The 22584-nt window shown below is 37.2% G+C and overlaps 1 protein-coding gene across 1 annotated transcript in view; it reads right to left on the minus strand.

Moving 5' to 3' along the window:
- Positions 1 to 22584, minus strand: part of SWAP70 (switching B cell complex subunit SWAP70) — a 114317-nt gene that overhangs the window by 86754 nt on the left and 4979 nt on the right. The window contains exon 2 of the mRNA XM_037839999.1: positions 3544 to 3684. Within this exon, the coding sequence (XP_037695927.1) occupies positions 3544 to 3684 (141 nt within the window). The remainder of the gene's footprint in view (positions 1 to 3543; positions 3685 to 22584) is intronic.

Raw genomic sequence — 22584 nt, forward strand, 5'->3', positions numbered from 1 at the left:
AAAATGTAAAATAAATGGTTTATAATGTAGAACATAGGGGAACTAGCTATAGAGAGCAATTAATGGAGGGGGAATGATAACCCAATAAGAACAGATAAGCTATCGTGGGTAAATTTAACATTCTGGGAATGTCCAGAAATGACTATGGTTTGTTAACTTCTGATGGGTATGGTAGGAACAAGATCACAGAAATGTTGCCATATTAGGTTATTTTCTTGGGGTAGAGTAGGAACATGTTATTTTAGGTTAGTTGTCTTTTTCTTACTCCCTTGTTATGTTATGTCTGTTTGAAATGTTTTTTTACTGTATGTTTTTTAAATTTTTTTTTTGATATAGTTAATTAAAAAAAAAGTTAATTAAAAAAAAAACAACAATGAAAAAAATATGCAGAGCCCCCTTGAGGAGCTGGTGAAGAATTCAGGGGTGTCGGGCTTCCCCACCTCGATGGTTCCTGATATGCTCACAGACATAATGGACTGGTGGTTTGATGGGCTGAGCCCTCTACCACAGGACTTGCCCTTGGCAAGACTGTTGCTGCAAAGAGAGGCTAGGCCTGCCTATAATCGTACCTAAGAGCCTCCTCCCGAATGCCTATTTGTTGCTCAGATGTGGCCCTCTCTCTCTAGCTAAGCCAACTTGGCAGGTGAAATCACTGCCCTCCCCTCTACGTGGGATGTGACACGCAGAGGAGTGAATCTCCCTGGCAAAGTGGAATATGACTCCCAGGGAGGAATCTAGATCCGGCATTGTGGGATAGAGAACATCTTCTTGACCAAAAGGGGGAAATAAAACGAAACGAAATAAAGTTTCAGTGGCTGAGAGATTCACTCTGGTGGGCACTCTTAGACACAATACAGACAACCCTTTTTAGGTTCTAATGAATTGGAATACCTAGCAGTAAATACCTGAAACTATCAAACCACAACCCAGAACCCGTGAATCTTGAAGACGATTGTATAAAAATGTAGCTTACAAGGAGTGACAGTGTGATTGTGAAAACCTTATGGATCACACTCCCTTTATCCAGTGTATGGATGGATGAGTAGAAAAACAGGGACAAAAAAACTAAATGAAAAAATGGGGTGGGGGGGATGGTTTGGGTGTTCTTTTTTACATTTTTTTTTTAATTCTTATTTTCACTTTTTCTGATACAAGGAAAATGTTCAAAAAATAGATTGGGGTGATGAATGCACAACTATATATGGTACTGTGAACAACTGATTGTACACTTTGGATGACTGTATGGTATGTGAATATATCTCAATAAAACTGAATTTTAAAAAAAATTCCCTAGTAGGGTTTTATAGCAGATTGGAGCTGGCAGAAGAAAAAATCACTGAACTTGAAGATAAGACAATTGAAATCTTTCCATCTGAGAAGCAGAAAAAAAGAAAGAATGAAGAAAAGAGAACAGAGCCTGGGGAACCTGTGGCACACCATCAAGCATACCAATATACACATTGTGGGACTCCCAGAAGAAGAGAGAATAGGGGCAAAGAATATTCAAATAATGGCTGAAAACTTCCCAAATTTAATGAAAGACATGAAGATACACAATCCAAGATGCTCAACAAATGCCAAACAGGATAAACAGACTCATATTGCACGCTCCATGTTATAATCAAACGGTCAAATGCCATGATAAAGACAGATTTCTGAAAGCCACCATAGAGAAGCAACAAGTCACATACAAGGATACCTCAATAAGTGCTGATTTCTTACTGGAAGCCATGGAGGCAAGAAGGCAGTATGAATACACATTTAAAGTGCTGAAAGCAAAAAAAATTGCTAACCAAGAATTCTGTGTTGGACAAAACTCTCTTCCAAAAATAAGGGATTGATTAAGGCATTCCCACTAAACAAAATCTGAGGGAATTTGTCACTACTAGACTGACCCTACAAAAAATGCTAAAGAGAGTTCTGGAAGTTGAAAGGAAAAGACACTAAGCAACTGATTAAAGTCACATGAAGAAATAAAGATCTCTGGTAAAGATAATGACATGGGTAAATACAAATCCCAGCACTCTTGTATTTTTTATTTGTAATTCCATTTTTATTTCCTACTGGATCTAAAAGCAAAATGCACAAAATATAATGATAAATCAATGACTCTGGATTCATAATGTAAAAACATGTAACTTGTGACAAGAACTGCATAAAGGTGGGGGGACAATGGGGTATAGGAACATAGTTTACATGTGCTATTGAAGTTAAGTTGGAATCAAAGCTAACGAAATTGTTATAGACTAGGATGTTAAATTTAAGCCCCGTAGTAGCTACAAAGAAATTGTCAGAGAATATACAAACTCAGAGATAGGTTTGCATAGAGTACATGTTACCAGGAGCAGGGCACAGGGACAATGGGGAGTTAATGCAAAATGAGTACAGCATGTTGTTTGGAGTGGAGGGAAAATTCTAATAATGGATGGTGGTGAGGGTACTGCAACATTGTGAATGTGATTAATTCCACTGAATGGTATGCTTGGGAGAGGCTGGGATGGGAAGATTTATGTTGTACATAAGTTTCCATAATTAAAAAAAGAAAAGAAAAACTAAAGGGATAATGACAATTAAATACAATACGTAATACTGGTTGGGATCTAAGAATGAAGGAGAAAAGGCTCAAAAAGACTTTATTGAGACATAAGAAAAAACTGGAATATAGAAGGTAAGTTTTATATCAATGATAAATTTCTTGAACTTGAAAACTGCACTTAAGGTGATTACAAAAGTGAATACCCTTGTTCATAGAAAATGTACATGGAAATATTATGTGCTCAACGATTATGATGTATGCAACCTGCTTATAAATGTTCAGAAAATAGATTAGAGATCGAGATCAAGATAGGAAGGAAGGGAGGGAGAAAGGGAGGGAGGGAGGAGGAAAGGATGGAAAGAAGAGCAAAATGTGGATCTAGGTATGGAGGAGCAGGATGGTGTTAAAATTTGTGGATTTAGGTATGGGGGAGTGGGATGGTGGAGTTCACTGTATGGAGTTTATATTATTTTTCTAACTGTCCTGTAAGTTTGGAATTATTCCAAAAAAAAGTTTAAAAATTAATTAAATATAAAGTTAAAAAAAAACAATTAACATCTTTAGCATGCAATATTATATTTCATTACACCCCATCTTTTAAACAAAAAGGACCCTGTAAATGTAAATTTAAAAAAAAACAACACCTTTAACATGCATATTATATCACATCACACCCCATCTTTTCACAACAGTTGTCAGTACACGTAGGACAAGAGAAAAATAAAAAGGACCCTGAGAGAGGATACCTATCTACACTACAAAACATAGCTCTTAATTTCAAAGATTGAACCAAGTTGGAAAAATAGCAAACCAATTTTTGGAGAGTGGAGAAGAGAGAGGAATAGGAAACATCACCACTCTCATTCTTTCCTTTCTGATTTATTTCTTGATGCCTCACACCTAAATTCTTAGTGAACTCACTAACAAGGAGCTCTAGGGCCCACTCAGAAATGCTGAATAAATCACAAATCAAACAACACTGTAAACAAGAAAAGGTGAAAACATACCTTTTCCAAAATGAACTTGTTCAAATATGGCATGTAACCCTGATTGGAGACGGGTCCCTCATCATCATCCCTGAAGTGCTCTTCAAGGGCAACTGGGTCATGCGGAACCTTCAGCACCGTGCACAGGTTATGGGAAAGGACCTAAGGCGGAAAGAGAGTAGTTTAAAGGCACCGACTAACCAGAACATGACACTTTCATGATCTGAACATAACACACTACTTCCTTCCCTGAGTAAAGAGAGATGGAAAATAAACTAGCAAATACAGGATAAGCACTGCTCAGCTACCAGCTCCCCACTTATTACTGCAGATTCTCTCTCACTCAATCCCCAGTTCTGGTTCAGTTCAAGCAAGTTTCTATTACACGCCTACTTGCAAGCCTCCATGCAAGCTCTGTGAATATAATACTCCTTGTTGTCTTTTATCAATTGATCCACATTAGAAACAGAAGAGGAGAAGAAAAAGCAAAGAATATGTTCAAAATTAAACTTGTTCCCAGATAAGTCAACCACTCTGGGCTTCAATTCTCTCATTTGTTCAATTGAAAAGGCCATATGTAGAACCAGAAAAAAATAAAAGGGACCCTGAGACAGGATATCTATCTACAATACAAACTACAGTTGTTAATTTCAAATCATTTGGGAGTGTACCCAAATTAATACATAAATATGCCAAATATTATTCAAGTAATCTCTAAGAGTCCAGTAATATCTAAAATTCTGTGACCCTTTGCTAAGTTTTCAATATATGTATAAAAAAGTATAAATATAAAAAGAGAAAGTAATCAAGGGCCCAATTTAGAAATAGGAAGAAAGTCAGTAGCAAAAACATCTCAGGAGTCACCAAAATGATTAAAATATTTGGGAGAAAATTTTCACTCTATAGCAGGTACAGAAAGGATTATTGATCATGGAATAACCTAAGTGCATACTTTAATATTCAGGCAGTTGAATTAGCAGCTTGGGCTATTTGGTGCTAATCTCTTTTTCAAATTAAATGAAAACTAAAAAACAAAACTTTAAGTCCCTTGCATTCCATTTGTGCAATCTGAACAGGTCAAACTACACACACAGCCCAGACTGTACTTTCGTTAAGGACAAACGTCTTAGATATCAAATCTCAGGTTAAAATATTCTCTGTTTTTCTCAGCCCTAACCATTTAACCACTTAAGGAGCCACATTCATGAGAATGAACAGTTCTAATTCCTCTAAGCAAGTGACTCTTTTCTGACTACACATATTACAGTTAGGAAAGATTAAAAAATACATTTGAATGTAGTTAAAAGGAGAATTTTTAGGTTGAATATACGTCACCAGAATAAAATTTAAAAAAAAAAATATAGGACTGTACAATGCAGTGAATCCTCATGTAAACTATGGGCTATCATTAATAGTACAAGTATAATAATACTCTTTCATCAATTGTAACAAAGGTAGCACACTAATGCAAGGTATTAATAATAAGAAGGGTATATGGGAACACTGCATTTTCTGCAAGATGTTTCTGTTAAACAACTTCTCAAATAAAAAAATTATATATAAAAAAAGAATCTATAAAAAGAACATTTTCGTATCTTCTTTCTAAATTTGTTTTGTTTCTCAAAGCTTCATTTAGGTGGAGATCCTCTTCTACATGCTCTATTGGTTTTAAGGAAGTAAGTAAAGGAAAGGAAGTAAGTATAGGAAAGGAAGTAAATTCACAAATAGATATAAATGCAGTAATGAAGACTTTTATTAGCCCCTACAAAACAGGCTGTGTTTCTCAAGCAAACCCTGCATCTGCCTGTAGAACACATGAAAAGAACACAGTAGAGCTTTTATTGAAGAATCTTGTACCACAGTCAGCAATATCCTAGATACTGCTCTACTTACCTGGCAAAACCTATATAGTAGTTACCTACCCCAAAGAGGCTTTGTGAAGATCAAATTCAAGAATATGTGTGCAAGTACTTATAAACTGTAAAGTACCATGGAAATATACATTTTAGAGAAATAAATATATCTCAGATCTGGCTCAAAGTTCATTCGAGTTTAAAATCATTTGGGGCTTTACCCAAGTAAAAATTCCCAACCACTGGTTAAATTACCGTATATCCACTAAACATTAAAAACAATGAGGAAGTTTGCCATGTACTGATATGAAAAGATCTCCAAGATAAATTAAGTGGAAAAAACAAGGTACCTAAGAGTATGTATAGCATGCCATCTTTTACATTTAAAAAAGGGAAGAAAAAATAAGAAAATCTGAAAGGATAAATAAGAAACTAGTAGCAGTGAGGGAAGACCAGTTTGATGGTGAAAGACAAATTAATTTCTATTAATTTGTGAAAAAATACCTATTTAAAAACATACTACCTATTAAAAAATTAAATGTGCTTTTTTTAATTTAAAAGGTGCCCACCCTAAGATCACACAGTTAAATCTATTTACCTTCAAAGTCTACACTTTTTCTTCTCCATTAACCTACTCCCTAGAGCTGATGTGTAAAAGAAAGACATATTCCATAGCAATGCACCATAAGTAACAGAATGAGTAAGATGTAAGAACAGTGAGTTCAGAAAAGGAGAAACAGTGTGCAACAGTGACTCCAAAAAGGAAATAAAATGTGATGTAGGCCTTAAAACAAGGATAGATTTTTGGATAGGAATAGAGGCAAACGGAAGACATTCCAGACAGGGGAATGACATGAGACAAGTATATGCATACCTCAGAGATATGGCAGGTTCAGTTCCAGACCACTGCAATAAAGTGACTCTCACTAATATTTTAGTTTCCCAGTGCATATAAAAGTTAGTTACATTATATTGTAGACTATTAAGTGTACAATAGCATTATGTCTAAAACATCAACACACATATCTTAATTTAAAAATACTTTATTGCTAAAAACTGCTAACCATCATCTCAGTCTTCAGCAAGTCACAGTCTTTTTGTTGGTGGAGGTTGTCCCTTGACATTGACGGCTGCTGGCTGATCAGGGCAATGGATGCTTAAGGATAAGGTGGCTATGTCAATTTCTTAAAATTATACAACAGTGAAGTTTGCCCCATCGATATTCTCTTCCTTTCATGAAAGATTTCTCTGCAGCATGAGTATGCTGTCTGATAGCACTTTACCTACAGTAGAACTTCTTTCAAAATTGGAGTCAATCCTCTCAAACCCTGTGGCTGTTTTATCAACTAGGTGTATATATACTCTAAATCCTTTAACATCATTTCAACAATTTTCATAGCAACTTCACTAGGAGTAGGTTCCATCTCAAGAAACCACTTTCTTTGCTCATCCATAAGAAGCAACTCCTCATCTTTTCAAGTTTTATCATGATTCTGCAGCAATTCAGTCAGATCTTCAGGCTCCACTTCTAATTCTAGTTTTCCTGCTATTTCTACCACATCTGCAGTTACTTCTTCAGTGAAGTCTTGAACCCCTCAAAATCATCCATGAGGACTGGAATCAACTTTTTTCAAACTCCTATTAATGTGATATTTTTACCTCCTCCCATGAATCATGATTGTTCTTAATGGCATCAAGAATGGTGACTCCTTTCCAGAAGGCTCTCAATTTACTTTGCCCAGATCCATCAGAGGAATCACTAACTATGGCAGCTATAGGCTTACAAAATACATTTCTTAAATAAGACTTGAAAGTCAAAATTCCTCCTTGATCCATAGGCTGCAGAATGGATGTTGTGTTCGCAGGCACGAAAACAACATTGATCTCACTGTACATCTCCATCAGAGTTCTTGAGTAACTAAATGTACTGTCAATGAGCAGCCATATTTTAAAAGGCATCTTTCTTTTCTGAGCAGCACATCTCAACAGTGGGCTTATAATATTCGGGGAACCATGTTGTAAGCAGATGTGCTGTCACCCAGGCTTTGTTGTTCCATTTATAGAGCACAAGCAGAGTAGATTTAGCATCATTCTTAAGGGCCCTGGCATCTTTGGAATGTTAAATGAACACTGACTTCAACCTCAAGTTACCAGCTGCAGTAGCCCCTAACAAGAGAGTCAGCCTGTCCTTTGAAGCTTTGAAGCCAGGCATTGACTTCTCCTCTCTAGCTATGGAAGTCCTAGAAGGCATCTTTTCCAACAAAAGTCTCTTTCATCTACACTGAAAAATCTGTTGTTTAGTGTAGCCACCTTCATCAATTATCTTAGTTAGATCTTGTGGATAACTTACTGCAGCTCCTACATCAACACTTGCTATTTCACCTCATGAACCCATCTCTGCTAGCTTCAAACTTCTCTTCTGCAGCTTCCTCACTCTCTCAGCCTTCACAGAATTGAAGAGTTAGGGCCTTGCTCTGGATGAGGCTTTGGCTTAAGAGAATGTGACGCTTATCATTCATGAGTTCACTGTTATAGCACTTTAATTTCCTTCAAGAACTTTTCCTCTGCAGTCACAACTTGGCTAACTGTTTGCTGCAAGACGCTGAGCTTTTTGCCTAATCTCAGCTTTCGGCATGTCTTCTTCACTAAGCTTAATTATTTCTAGCTTTTGATTTGAAGTGAGAGATGTGAATTTTTCCTTTCACTTAAACATTTAGAGGTCATTGTATGGTTATTAATTTGCCTAATTTCAATCTTGCGTCTCAGGGAATAGGGAGGCCCAAGGAGAGGGAATAGCCAGTCAGTGTAGTAGTCAAAACACACACAACATTTATTGATTACATTTGCTGTCTTACATGCGTGCAGTTCGTGGCACTTCAAAACAATTACAACAGTAACATCAAAGAACACTGATCACAGGTCACCATAATAGATATAATAATAATGGAAAAGTTTGAAATATTGTGAGAATTACCAAAATGTGACACAGAGACACGAAGTCAGCATACACTGCTAGAAAAATGGTGCCAAGAGATTTGTTCGACACAGGGCTGCTACAGACCTTCAATTTGTAAAAAACGCAATATATGCGAAGCACAATAAAACAAAGTGCAATAAAACAAGGTATGTCTGTAGTTGACTAATGAAAACTTCACAGGGAACCAAAAAGCATCCAACTTGTCCACCCCCATCCCATCCTCTCTACCTTTAGATTTCATAGAACCCTCCAACTCAAGTCCTGGCAGTAGCATTGAATGTCATATTGTTATCTCTCTCATCTTACAGATGGTAAGTACTGGCTCATAGAGACTGAATTTCTTTTTTTGTGCCCAAGGTTACTGAGCAGAAATGAGACAGAATTCAGGTTTTGTAATCCCTATCCCAACACTCTCTAGTAATAAGGAACCTTGTGTTTTCGGTTCTCTGAAGTCAATAGCAATATTCTTTGTATAGATTTAGATTTAGATTTGAATTCTAGACTTGAACAAAAGGGCACTTCTGTTAAATACAGGAATAGCTGAATTCATTGATAATATTCTGAACCTCCTTTACTTATTTAAGCAAATTCTGAAGGAGGCAGCATGTTACAGTGACAAGAACTTTGGACAAAGAGATCTAAGCTCCAGTCCTAGTTCTACTACTTACTCACTCGGCTTCAGTGTCCTCACTATAAAATGAGAGTTGGAATGGTCTCTAAAATTAAAAAACCTTAACTGTCAACCTGTCAACCCAATTCAGCAAAGAGAACTATAATTTAAATCAGAAATCCAGGTTTTGTTGTAGCTTTTTTCACTGTTAGTAAGTCCTAGAAAAGGAAAGCCTTCAAACAAAATATCAACAAACTGAATAGAAGAAAGAAAAAAATTTTTACTAAACGTCGGATTAAAAGTTGTACTCTGTATCTTTAAAAGTTTTATTTTGGGTAATTTTTTCAAAACCTATACAATCTCTCAAGGTTTTTTTTTTTTTTAAATAGAAGTAAAATGTACAAAAAAACCATAATTTCAGTGACCAGAATACAGACTAGTAAAAATAAGTAAAAACTCTATATGGTTTTTAGAGTATACTCACATTATTCATTAATCTGTTTTAGTCTCTCCCCTGGAAAAGTAGATATTATTGTGATTTTACAGAAGAGGTTGAGTCAGAAAAGGCTTAAAAGATGTGCCCAAATCACAGAGCTTTATGTGTAGTGAAACTGGAACTCTCACTCTGGTGTCTTTTCCATACTGTGCCACCTTCCCTCTCTTCCTGGAAAAATAGCACTGCCTATCCAAAGATTACCCTGTGGACATGCACTCGTTGTTTTGAAGGTGTAGTGATGGATTGGTCAGTTCCCCAGCACCTCACAAGATAGCTGGCTCAATTTAGCAAAGACAAGCTAGATCCAGTAGCAAAGAATTATACCGAGAACTCTAGGACCATTTTCTCTGGGAGCCCCCATCTCCTAACACCTATGGGAAAAACTATTCTAAAGGGAACCAGCCCCCTCTCCAGATAAGGAAGCTGAAAAATAGGACAAAAGAAATCAGGAGGAAAGAGGACTACCAGTGTTTGATTTGTTAAAGGACTGCCCCTGAATCACCCATAATCGGGGTGTTTGCAAGTTTCTTGTAAAGGTTTCTTCAAATGCCTGCTCCCCCAAAGGCCATTCTTTCAGCGCCCACATGAGGGCTAAGCAACTTTGTTCTCATTCCCAATTTGAAGAATAAACTATTGTTACCACAATAGAAAATCCATACCCATGTCAGAAACTCATTCAGTTCTTCTAGCTGTCTGCTACTGCCTCTGCAAGACCTCCACTGACGAGAGATGACTAACTGCAGGAGCCCTGCTCGTGTGGTCTGTTCCTGTTCAGTGGTTTGCCTCTACCCTTTTAAAGAATTTTGCTACAGCTATGATGAAAATGAAATGAAGGCTGATGAATGTCTAAACAGTGTTTTAACACACGAGTACATAATGGTCACCTTCCTTCCGCCAAACATGTAGATATTCTAAAACGTTTTCTGAAACATACACCCAATCACACCTTCACTTTACACAATGTATGTAAAGAGCAAAATTCAACACTGAAAAAAAGAAAGAGGGAGAGATCTTTATTCCAACAAACTTAGCTGAACCTACACAACTAACAGAATTATGATTCATAAGGAATAATCCTTTTCTAAAGCATGAAAAATCCTAAATCTGTTTTATACATTTTCAAGCTAATGGCAAATTACCAGAAAATTCTTTCTAACAATGAACCAGAATGACCAATTTCCTACCACTGCTATGCCCTGCCTTAAGAGCATTGTCTTATTTATAAGCCCTGCCCCTTGCCCTTACTGTAAGTCATTTTTCTCTTCCTGACAACATCCTTTGGCTTGTCATGCTTAAGTCTCGCTTGCTTTCTCTTAAATTATCCTTATATTATTCAGCCTCAAAAATTTCAAAGTCAAAATCTCAAGTCATCACTGACATCAAAATTTCTCTCAGGCCCTGATACAGTCAGTCACCATCTGGACCCTTCTGCCAAATTAATGTTAGAATGCTGCTTACATCATATTATCTATCCACTTGCCTAAAAATCATCAAAAGCCTACAGAAGTAAAAGCTAAGTATCTCAGCTTAGCATTTAAAGCACTCCACAAGTCAGCCCCACTTTACCTTTCCAGTCTTATTTTTTCCTACCCTTCTGTACAGACCATACAAAATCCACCCAAACAAACATACTCACTGTTTCTCAAACAGACCCTGTACCACACTTCTTCTTCCAGGCCTTTGCCCAAGCCACTCCCACCTCCATTTCTACCTAACATAATAAACGTCATCTCTTTCTGAAGCCTTCACCAATACATATCAAGATGTTTTTGCCCCACTAGGTGTTTCCTGACTACTCTGCACCTCTTATTTTACTCTACTGCATGTGATTTTTCTCTCCCACAAGATTATAAATTTCTGAAAGAAGGGCCCATGTCTTACCCAAAGCCCACAGCTCCTGGCACGCTATCTGGAATGCAGACATACTTTCAGTAAGTGCTAAATGGATTCTTTCTAGAAACCCTCTTTTAACAGTAGAACCATAATACTTTAATACTACAACAATCTTATGGAATATCCTAATCCTATCTCTTTATTTCACAAATTAAAAGACAGGGCCTTAAAACCTGGCCTAAATCACACTGATTAGTATCTAAGTAGAGACTAAAATCCAAGTCTTCCAACTTCTTATCCCACAATATTGCATTATGCTGAAAACATTCTCTTCTGCCTAATCACATCCTTCAAGACTGAGTTATTTTTCATAAACTCTAGGAAACCTTCCCTGGCCTCCCTGTTTACTGAACTCCTATCCAATATTTAATTGTACTCTGCTTCACATGTTAATGGTATCTCAAATACTTAACTGTAGTTCTGTGAGGGAGGAAATCTTGCCTAATGTTTCCTTCTGTATCCTTCATAGTGACTAGCGTACAGCTAAAGCAGGACTCAAGAGGAACATAATACTTACCAATAGATTAAAGTAAGGTATCTAAATCAAAACCCACTTGTTGTGATGTCCAAAGAATACTGATCTACACTATATGCCACTGGATTATAATCTAACTGAACCACCTGTCATTGTGCCATTTTGGGTCATTCATCAACTTAGCTCTTCATAAATCAAACAGAAAATACTGGTAAATATCACCACATAAAAATCCTTTTAATTTCCCTTTACAAAGAAAGAGACACTACAAACAAAAAGGTTAATGGCTCCAATATTCAAATCACTCTCAAAAATTTATAAGAAAAAGATGAAGACCTAACAGAAAAATTAGATAACAGACATAAATGGAAAATTCATAAAAGAAACTAAGACTAATAAATATAGGAAAAAACTCCCAACCTTACTAGTAATCAAAAGAGTGCAAATTTGCCTGAGTAACTTTTCCTAGTGTTGAGCAGATATGAGAGCAAAGCTTGCCAATACTTAACACAGAGAAAGTTTTCTTGATCTTGGCATTATTGATATGTTGGGCCAGGTCATTCTTTGGGGTGTGTGTGTGTGGTGAGGGTGGGGGATATCCTGGGCATTGTAGGATGTTCAGCAGCATTCCTGGCCTCCACACACTAGATACCAGTAGTATTCCTCACTTGTGACAACCAAAAATGTCTCCAGACATTGCCAAGTGCCCCTTGGGCAGTAAAATCATCCCAGGTTGAGTAGCTACTGGCGTAAACTGACTTTTGTGAGGGCAATCTGGCACTTTGTGTCAAACTTTTAAATATAAACTTTTTGACCCACTAATTGCACTTCCGGGAATTTATCCCAAGAAAATAGACAGAACATACAAAGATGGATGTTCAGTGAGGTTCACTGAACTAGTAATAAAATCAAAACACTAAAAACATCTCAAATATCTGTGAATAGGAAAGTGGTTAAATAAAGCAGGATGTATCAACACAGTGAAACAGTTCATAGCCACTAAAAAGAATGGTGTCTGTATTCTACATGCACTGACATGGAAAGATGACTCTAAAACAATATTTATGAAAATAGGGTACAAAAGCAAATGAGATATGCTTTTTTCCATTTACATAAAAGGATATATGTGTATGTGTGTTTATGCATACGTGTGTGTGTGTGTGGAGAGAAAGAATGATAGAGATGTAAGGAAAGATATTCACTGAAAAGTTAATTGCATCTGTCTTAAATGGTGAAATTTCAGGTGTTTTTACTTTTTTTTTTTTCCTGTCTTTATTTTCTTACTTATCTGTCCACACACTGGAGAAAGGGAATCTCAGTTGCAAGGTTTTCACAATTACACAGTCATATCATAAAAGCTATTTAGTTATACAATCATCTTCAAGAATCAAGGCTACTGGATTACACTTCAACCATTTCAGGTATTTCCTTCTAGGTATTCTAATACACTAAAAACTAAAAAGTGACAGCTATATAATGCATAAGAATAATCTCCAGAATGATCTCTTGAATCCATTTGGAATCTCTCAGCCACTGAAACTTTGTTTCATTTCTCTTCCCCCTTTTGGTCAAGAAGGCTTTCTCAGTCCCATGATGCCGGGGCCAGGCTCATTCCAGGGAATCATGTCCCACGTTGCCAGTGAGATTTACACCCCTAGGAGTCATGTCCCATGTAGTGGCGAGGGCAGTGAGTTTACCTACAGAATATTCCCATGCCTACTGCAGAAGCCATGGGCAAGAAAGTCCCCCAATCTAGGACAACCTCCTTGATTCCAGCCTCCCACTGGAATTATCTTCCAAACAAATGTCTTTAAGAAGATAAATCATTTGTAAGATTTAACTCCAGTAAACTTGTGTCTGCCTCTCCAACTACTCTGTAAATTCCTTAAGGAGAAGGGAGAAACAACAAAACCTAATGAAAAAGCTACTCAACAAATATTTTCTCAATGAGTCTGCGAGTTTGAATGTACTGTGCCCCACCAAATGCCATTATCTTTGATGCAATCTTATATAGGCAGATGTATTAGTGTTGATTAGATTGTAATTCTTTGAGTGTTTCCATAGAGATGTGATCTGCCCAACTGTAGGTGATAACTCTGATTGGATGATTTCCACGGAGGTGTGGCCCAGCCCATTCAGCATGGGCCTTGATTAGTTTACTAGAGCACTCTACAAGCTCACACAGAAGGAGCGGGTTTGCTACAGCCAAGAGGGACACTTCGAAGAATGCACAGTTGCTGAGAAAGGAGCTGAAGATGAGAGACAGTTTGAAGACGGCCTTTGAAAACAGACTCTTGTTCCGGAGAAGCTAAGAGAGGACAAACGCACCAAGAGCAACTGAGAGTGACATTTTGAGGAGGAGCTGTGGCCTAGAGAGGAACGTCCTGGGAGAAAGCCATTTTGAAACCAGAACTTGGAGCAGATGCCAGCCACGTGCCTTCCCAGCTAACAGAGGTTTTCCGGATACCACTGGCCATCCTCCAGTGAAGGTACCCAATTGTTGATACATTACCTTGGACACTTTATGGCCTTAAGACTGTAACTGTGTAACCAAATAAACCCCCTTTATAAGAGCCAATCCATTTCTGGTATTTTGCATTCCAGCAGCAATAGCAAACTAGAAAATGAGTCCCATTTAAGAATTTCCTTCTTTTTTTAAAATTTAATTTAGTTTTATTTTGCTATCCCATCTTCATCTTGGTCTAGTTCTTTGAATTATCTCCCTATATTACTACCATGTTCCCAGAAAAAAATTTTTAACTGGCATCCCTAATTCAGATCACTTTCAGAGTCAAAAATATAATGCCTCCATTAGTTATTAACACCACCAGAACTTGTCAAGCATACCTCATCTGGCCTGAGACCTAGTAAAGCAGTCAAGTTCCTCAAAGTACCTTCAGAGTCCATCTCAGCCAATGACTGAGTAAGGTGGTAGTAGCCAAGGTCACGCTCTTCTCAAGCCAGTCCCCAGTCAGTCAACTTAAGGCAACCCAAAGAGTGTGAGGATGGAGGAAACAAGGGCCCCTGGCCCTCTGTAGCAGGTCTCATTCTCCCTTCCCAGGCCTAACAAAGAGTTGTTATACAGCAACCACTCCCCACTATACGACCTTGGTAAAAATATAAAGCTAACAAGGTTAAGTTAGAAGGCTAAACCTCAAAGATCTTGCCTGCCACCTCACATTTTACAAATGAGGAAACTAAAGCCCAATAAAAAAGAAGTGACTTCCCATGGCCACACAAAGTAATGCAGCAGAGACAAGTCTCTTGGCTCCCAAATCAGTGTACTCTCTCTCCTGACATTTTTTCCTGTTCCTCCAAAGAATTTAATTTTCCAAATCTTTCATCATAGAAGTTGTTATAGAGGAATTTCACACAACCCTTAAGGTCAATAACAAATGTCTCTTCCTCTGGGAAGCATTCTCTAAACTGACTCCTCTAATACTCACTGCAGGATAAGTAGGTTAACCTCTTCTATGCCTCCACAGCACTGTGTACTTCCCCTATCTGACTGTATTCAAATTACCAATTTGTTTGTCTCATTCACAAGACTTTAAGCTCTGTAAGGGTAAGGAACATATCTGTTTAGATTCCCAATGTCACCACCCCAGTGCAGCACTTACCAACCCAGACTTCACAGTGGCCCCCCAACTCATCTCCCCACCTCCATTCTCTCTCCTCTAGTTCATCACACCCACATTATCAGGATAATCTTAAGTCATACTCTTTTTATATATCTACTCAAAAACTTTTAATGCTTTCCCAGTCTTTAGAAAACCAATTCTGAACTCATCATTCTAACAGATGATCAGTCAACAAATACATATTAACCACCTATTCGGTGCAAGGACATCCAAAGACATCTAAAATTTAGCCCCATGTCCCTTTAAATCCTAATTTTCCACTAAGCCTCAAAACGAACATTCTACTTCACCCAAAATATTTCCTTATTGCTCACAAATACTCCCTGTTTGGGCTCTAGCTTTTATCTAAAATTGTGCCTCCTACTTGCTACCTTACTATCACTGTCCTGCACAAGATCTGTCCTATTCCTTCAAGAGCTAAAGTTCTACTTTATCCACAAAACTTTCCTCGTCTACTATTGTCTACATCGTTCTATTTCCTTTGAACTTCTACAGCAACTCTGTCCAAGAGAAATATAGTGCAAACCATATACATAATTTTTAATTTTCTAATAGCCACTTCTTTAAAAGTAAAAAGAAACAGGTGAAATTAACGTTAGCATTTCAACATGTAATCAATAATAAATATTAAACAAATACTTTTCATTCTTTTTTTCATACCAAGTCTTTCAAATCCAAAGTGTATTTTATACTTAATGGCACATCTCAATTTGGATCAGCCATTTTTCAAGTGCTCAATAGCCACATGTGGCTAATAGCAATTCTATTAGCCCAAGTCTGGACACTCATTTTCCACACTCTCTAGAACTTGATAAATTTTCCAAATTCTCTAGAACTTGCTTATATATGGCCTACATGTAGTTGTTTCATGTTATTTTCTTCTTTACCAATCCATCCACTCCTCAAGGTAAGGGACAATGTTGTATATTTTTTCCTTTCCCAGAGCACCTAAACAAAAGATGCTCAAGACACCAAATCAAATTTATGTTTTGTAGATTTTCTTCCACGTCAATGTTTGATAGGAATTAAGTGGCTAGCACGTATTTCTATAGTCACACATAAAAGCTGTAAGCTCCATCTATTCAGGAATACATGTTGCTATGTCTTCTTATCCCATTTAACAGATGATCTTAAAATACAAGAAACAAAGCAAATTTCCCCAGTCACCCAGGTAAAGGATCTGAAAATTCCAATCTAGTCTGATCAACTCCCATTCTGGTGACATTTCTCAAATGATCACCAACAATGACCAAGAAGGTCACTTAGACTTGAGCAAGCTGCCCACAAGCTCCTGCTTTCAACTCCAATATATAACAGCCATCGGCAGAGACATCCATGGCCCTATGAGTAGAAAGAATTGATGGGGCTATGCTGTCTGACAAGGAAGGTAGTGTCCCTTCCTCCCAGAACTGCTTACCTGATGAAATACAATTACCTTTCAACAATGTCCACATGGGCAGGACAACTTTTACCCTAACTGTCTCTTCTGGTTGGTATATACCATGCCCACATATATGTCTAAATCAAACTTAGTTGTAAACCTAATTATTTCTAAACACGAAGAAACAAAGCAACAAGTGCTCTTTCCATTTCAAAAGCACAGAATTTCCATGCTGTCAAAAGGGAAGGGGGGTGGTCCTCAGGAGATGGGGGAACAAAGTACCAGCACAAAAGAGTCCTAAGATGAAAAAATTGTTTTTCCAATATTATAGAAATACTTCCCTAATTGCAGGATCTTTGCATGAAATTCAAGTGTATGTGGATTTCCTCCCAAATACCTTTCCCTCAATTGCCGAGAAATGCAAATAGAAACCTAAAGGTGGTATGAGAAGAAGGAAATAAAGCAGAAGGCAGAGCAGAAAAACAATATCATGAAATGCAGCCCTTGGAAAGATAAAGGAAGATGAGGCAAAAGGCTACCTTACGCTTATGTTGGGGGAAGGGAGAGGAACTGGGAGGCAAATCAGAGTGCTCTGCCTACTACTTCTGACGTGCAATGGCATGAGGCTAATTATCACTGACAGGGCTAAGGTTCTATAATAATCCTCATGTTGAGGAGGAATGATAAATACCTACTCAGGGATGATAAACTAAGTAAGTGAAAAAAAGTCACCCAAAGCCTCTTCTGTTTTCAGTTACTCAATACCTCTGGGACTGTGACAAGATCCCAAAGGAAATATAAAATAGGGAGGCTCTGAGTCATAAAATCAGAAATGTACTGATATTAAGATGGAGGGCCCAACACAAAAAAAAATGTGCTTCATGGTTTGCCTATTATCTTCAATAAAGCAGAAATTTACATGCATTAAAAAAAAAAAAAAAGATTTCCAAGTTACCGCACTGAAAAGTTTCTAGCAAGTAAGGATAGAAAATAGAAATAATCTAAAATAATCTAGAACTCACTATCACCATCTCAAGGTCTTTTAAATGTCTGTTTTAAATGTCTCTGATACTTTATTTAGAGAGCTGTCTTTACCGTTTAATTTGGTAAAAGATAAAAAAAAAATCTACAAAGACTTTTATAGGGTCACTCGTAATGCCAGTCCTAACTGCCTTTTTTAAATTAGATTTTTAGTTCCTTAACAGAAACAACTTGTACAGGGGTTATCAGAAACTTAAGGTTAAAGATTAGGAAGGGAATACTATACATGCCAAATTCTCAAGAATTAATCATATTTTTTGTACTGTGCTTCACACAATAAAAGCTCTTCACTGCAACTTGCCTCCTTTATATATGTAACTGACCACTCACCTAGCTCAATTACTCTTTTAACTAGCAAGGTTAAAATGGGGCAAGGGGAACACCTAGCTAAATGTTTACATGGGAACAGTACCCACCATTATCATTCACAGAAATACTCCAACCAACTACAAGGAGAAGAGTAAAAAACTTTTAGTTGAAAATCTTTCAATAGGAAAATAAGAAAAATTCAAACTACTGTGCACGTTGTTCCTCAAAATTTTTTTCATTTAGATCCTCACTAGAGTTTAAGTTTCCTTTTATTTCAAAAGGGCAACATTAAAACAATGTTTCTAAAAACAAAAGGATAAAAATGCAGAACCAATAAGCTTTTCTCAAGACAACATTTTCAGCACTACCATGTAATTCACACTGCAACCACAATTGCTAAGTAAAGCTATAATCAAAGTTGCAAAAATAGCACTAGATTTAGCTATATTTAAGAGGAAAGCACTTACCATAACAGTTATGACTATTAATTTTAAAGTACATTTTGATCTCTGAAAAAAATAGAAGAAACTGGCAAAAATGGTTACCTCCAGGACAAGGAACTAGTGCAGGCTAGGGGTTACTGGAGACTTACTTTCCACTTTTGTAAATGCTCTTTTGAATTTTTTGAATTTTACACCATGTGCATATATTAACTATTCAAAAAGTTTATTTACTGTTCTAGTAATGTCCTTCATTTTTTATCTTCTTGGAATTGCATGTATTTCTAAATAATAACTGGAAATTTAGTATTTCAGCAAGACCATGAAAACTCCAAATTATTTGAAGATAAATTTTAAACATCAATAGAGGAGAATACAATCATTGCCTCCCACTTCACATAATATGCCCAATACCTGTTTCCATTGTGACTTCTGAAAATTTAGACCATAACTTAAAAGTAACAGTGTTTCATATAGGATATTTGTAAGGTTTCTTAAGAGTATGGAATCCACACATAAGTGTTCCTCATTTAAAAAAAAAAAAAAAAAAATGAGACAGACAAAAGAAGGGCACAAACACCAAAACTAAACCAGGGAGAAAAGAACGTGGAAAAGAAAATTTTTAACATTCGGTTGAATATTTACTTAGCCGCTTACATGTACCCAGCACTTTCTTAGGGATATAAAAAAAGTTTCAACCAGTCTCAGTAGTTTTCAATCTCCCATCACTTAGCACAGAGTATACTAAATTTACATTCAAGATGAATAATACAAACTATACAGTTTGTTCTAAGAAAGGACTATTATTGAATACAAGTTTAAAAGCAAGTAGAAAGGTGATTCTCCACCATTAGCCCATCTACTTCAGCAGCTGAAAAGGAGATCTACTTAATTTAGGAAAAAGCATAACTTAATCACTTGGTTTGGTGTTCCTCTGTATTCCAGCTGGAAAAAGAGGTTAACAACAAATCCATACAACAATAAAATAATGGGCTGCCTTCTAACCATCCAATTGCAAATAAAGTAATAGAGCTGACAACTTCTATGGGGGTACACAGGTGGGGGAGAAGGTGGTGTGAAGGCTTGTGCAGCTGCAACTCAGGTGGGAAGCCAGAAATGCCACAACTGGAGCCAGAGACAGCAGCCCCCTGCAGTGGGTGAACACATTGCCAGGAAATGGCCCAAGGAGACCACAGGGGATGCAGAAGAGGGAGAGGAAATCAAGATGAGTGAGGCAGCAGTGGTTCTTGTGCAAGAGGAGGCTGCGTTTGCTTTAAAGAAGATATTGACCTGATGCCTACTTATTTTAACAAGGAAAGATCACTGTAACTAGATAAAACCACTGAATATCTCCTTCTATAGTAGCTTATGTAAATCACAAGTGGTTTTTAACATGTGTTTTGTATTTTTACTTTACTGTTAAGTTTGATGAATTTTTTTTTATAAAAAAATGTTTGCACCAATGTTTGGTGCCATGTTTGCACCAATAAAATACTGTTTTTCTGATGCTCTCAATTTTTTCTTTGGATTTTAAATTTCAAAATTTATTTAGATAGTAACTTTGCACTGATAAATACTGCCTTTGTGTTTGCACCAGTAAAATACTGTTTTTATAATGCTGTCAATTTTTTCTTTGGATTTTAAATTTCAAAATTTATTTAGATAGTAAGTTTTGTTTTACCAAAAATATGTTATTAGTTAACAACAAAATGCATGTATAAAATATAAGCTTTTTTACTATAGTGGGGGTCAAGGCCAATGTTTATTAAGTATAGCAGTGACTCAAATACATTTATTTAAATGATTACTGTTCAATAAATAAATATATATTTATCCCCAAGATGATGTCCCTACTCCAAACTTTTTACAACTTCTTTTTAGAGAAAAAATATGTACTTTATGAATTATGACAGGAAAAAATCAATGCCATTAATCTACAATCTTCAAAATATATGTATATAACTATAATAACAATAATTAATTCTTAAAAATAAGAAACCATGTCTTCACTCAGCTCCAGTGTCATTCGAAAGTTTCATTCTTATCTCTGATTTCTGGCCCCTGGCTTCTCTTTTTCCTCTCATAGCCTACTCTAGCCATTCCCAAAGACTGTTGATGGCTCTTTCTCTCCTGTAAGCAAGTTTCAACTACCAGATCCTGTACTGAGCCCACACTTCACAAAGATATCATCTTCAACTAAATATCCAACCATCATGAACCTCAAAAACAAAACAAAACAAAACCTCTACCCACAGCTCCTTCTCATAACTTTTTATTTCTCTTAAAAGTCACTCCCACCAACACGGTCAAACATGAGACATTTTGAGACATTTCTGACTGTCCTTTCCTTTTCCCCACACACTCTACCATGGGTCAAAGCCAGTGGACAGAAAAGTTTCTCCATCCATCATCCCCCTCATCCATCCTCATGCCTCTGGCTCCCATTACTCTCACCTGGGCTATCACAATGGTTTCCTAACTTCATTCTGCTCATACCACTCCAGTCCAGCATATACGCTACTAGTCAAGGAAACTTTGAAGCCCTCTGCATCTATCTAAATAACCTGGCACTCAAAGTCTTCTATGCATTAACCCAAATTTACCTCTACAGATTTTTTCACCAGCAGTAACTATAAATAGGCACACACTCTACATGCCAATTAAAATAAGTTACACAGAAGTCACCAAAAATGCCTGGTTAATTGCTGTCTTCTGCAATAGCTAACAAGGTTCCCTAGAGCTAACACTAGTCAATAAATACCCCCTTGTTTTAGTTTGCTAGGTTGCTGAAAGCAGATACCATAAATGGGTTGCCTTTTAACAATGGGAATTTATTAGCTTACAGGTTTATAGTTTTGAGTTCATGAAAATGTCCAAATCAAGGCATTAACAAGAAGATGCTTTCTTCACAAAGTCTGGCTGCCAGTCATCCTGGACTCCTCTGTCACGCAGCAAGGCACATGACAGCATCTGCTGATATCTCCCTTCTCTTCCGGGTTTCGTTGCTTCAGCTTCTTGCTTCCATGGCTTTCTTCTCTTCACCTGAATTTCACTGTCTTATAAAGGACTCCAGTAAGAGAATTAAGACCCACCCTGAATGAGGTGGGTCACATCTTAAGATCCTACTCACTACAGGTTAACGTAATACTGGATATGTTTCAGAGTATTTGGGGGAGAAAATAAAAAAGTATTTGCAAAGTCTACTTGAGGGCCTGGGGAAAAATAAGGAACTATTAAACTTACCCAGTTGGGGAATTCCTGATATTCTCTCAGACACTAGGGACTCACAATTGATTAAGCCAATCCTCAATCTTGAGGCTTGCCTTATGAAACTAATTTCTGCAATGCTGAAGCTAGGCCTGCATGTAATTATGCCTAAGAGTCACCCCCAGAGAGCCTCTTTTGTTGCTCAGATGTGACCTCTCTCTTTAAGCCAACTCTGCAAATAAACTCACTACACTACCCCCTACATGGGACATGACTCCCATGGGTATAGGTCTTCCTAGCAACGTGGGACATGATTCCCAGGCCTGGCCCTGGCATCGCGGGATTGAAAATGCCTTCTGGACCAAAAGGGAGAAAAGAAATGGAACAAAATAAAGCTTCAGTGCCTAAGAAATTTCAAATAGAGTCAAGAGGTCATTCTCTAGGTTACTCAAGCTTTAGCCAAATACTGCAAACTACCACAGTATGCCAAGCCCCAACAAAAGGTATTCCTGAAAACCCTAGGGAGTGCACTGGGCTCTAAGTCTCTATAAAAGGTTTTCTAAGAAAGTCTACTTTTTCAGAAACTTAAGGCCTCCAGATTGATCCTCTGCCAGATAAGCCCTGAAGCCAGAGGTACCAGTTTCTCCAAGAACATCTCATGTCTCTACCCCATAAGGTCAACACTCCTTTTCAGCAGAAGTTAAAATGGTCATTGCCCAGATATACCTGAAGACTGAGA

This window comes from Choloepus didactylus, chromosome 6, assembly GCF_015220235.1.
Source record: "Choloepus didactylus isolate mChoDid1 chromosome 6, mChoDid1.pri, whole genome shotgun sequence".
In the NCBI taxonomy this organism is placed as follows: domain Eukaryota; kingdom Metazoa; phylum Chordata; class Mammalia; order Pilosa; family Megalonychidae; genus Choloepus; species Choloepus didactylus.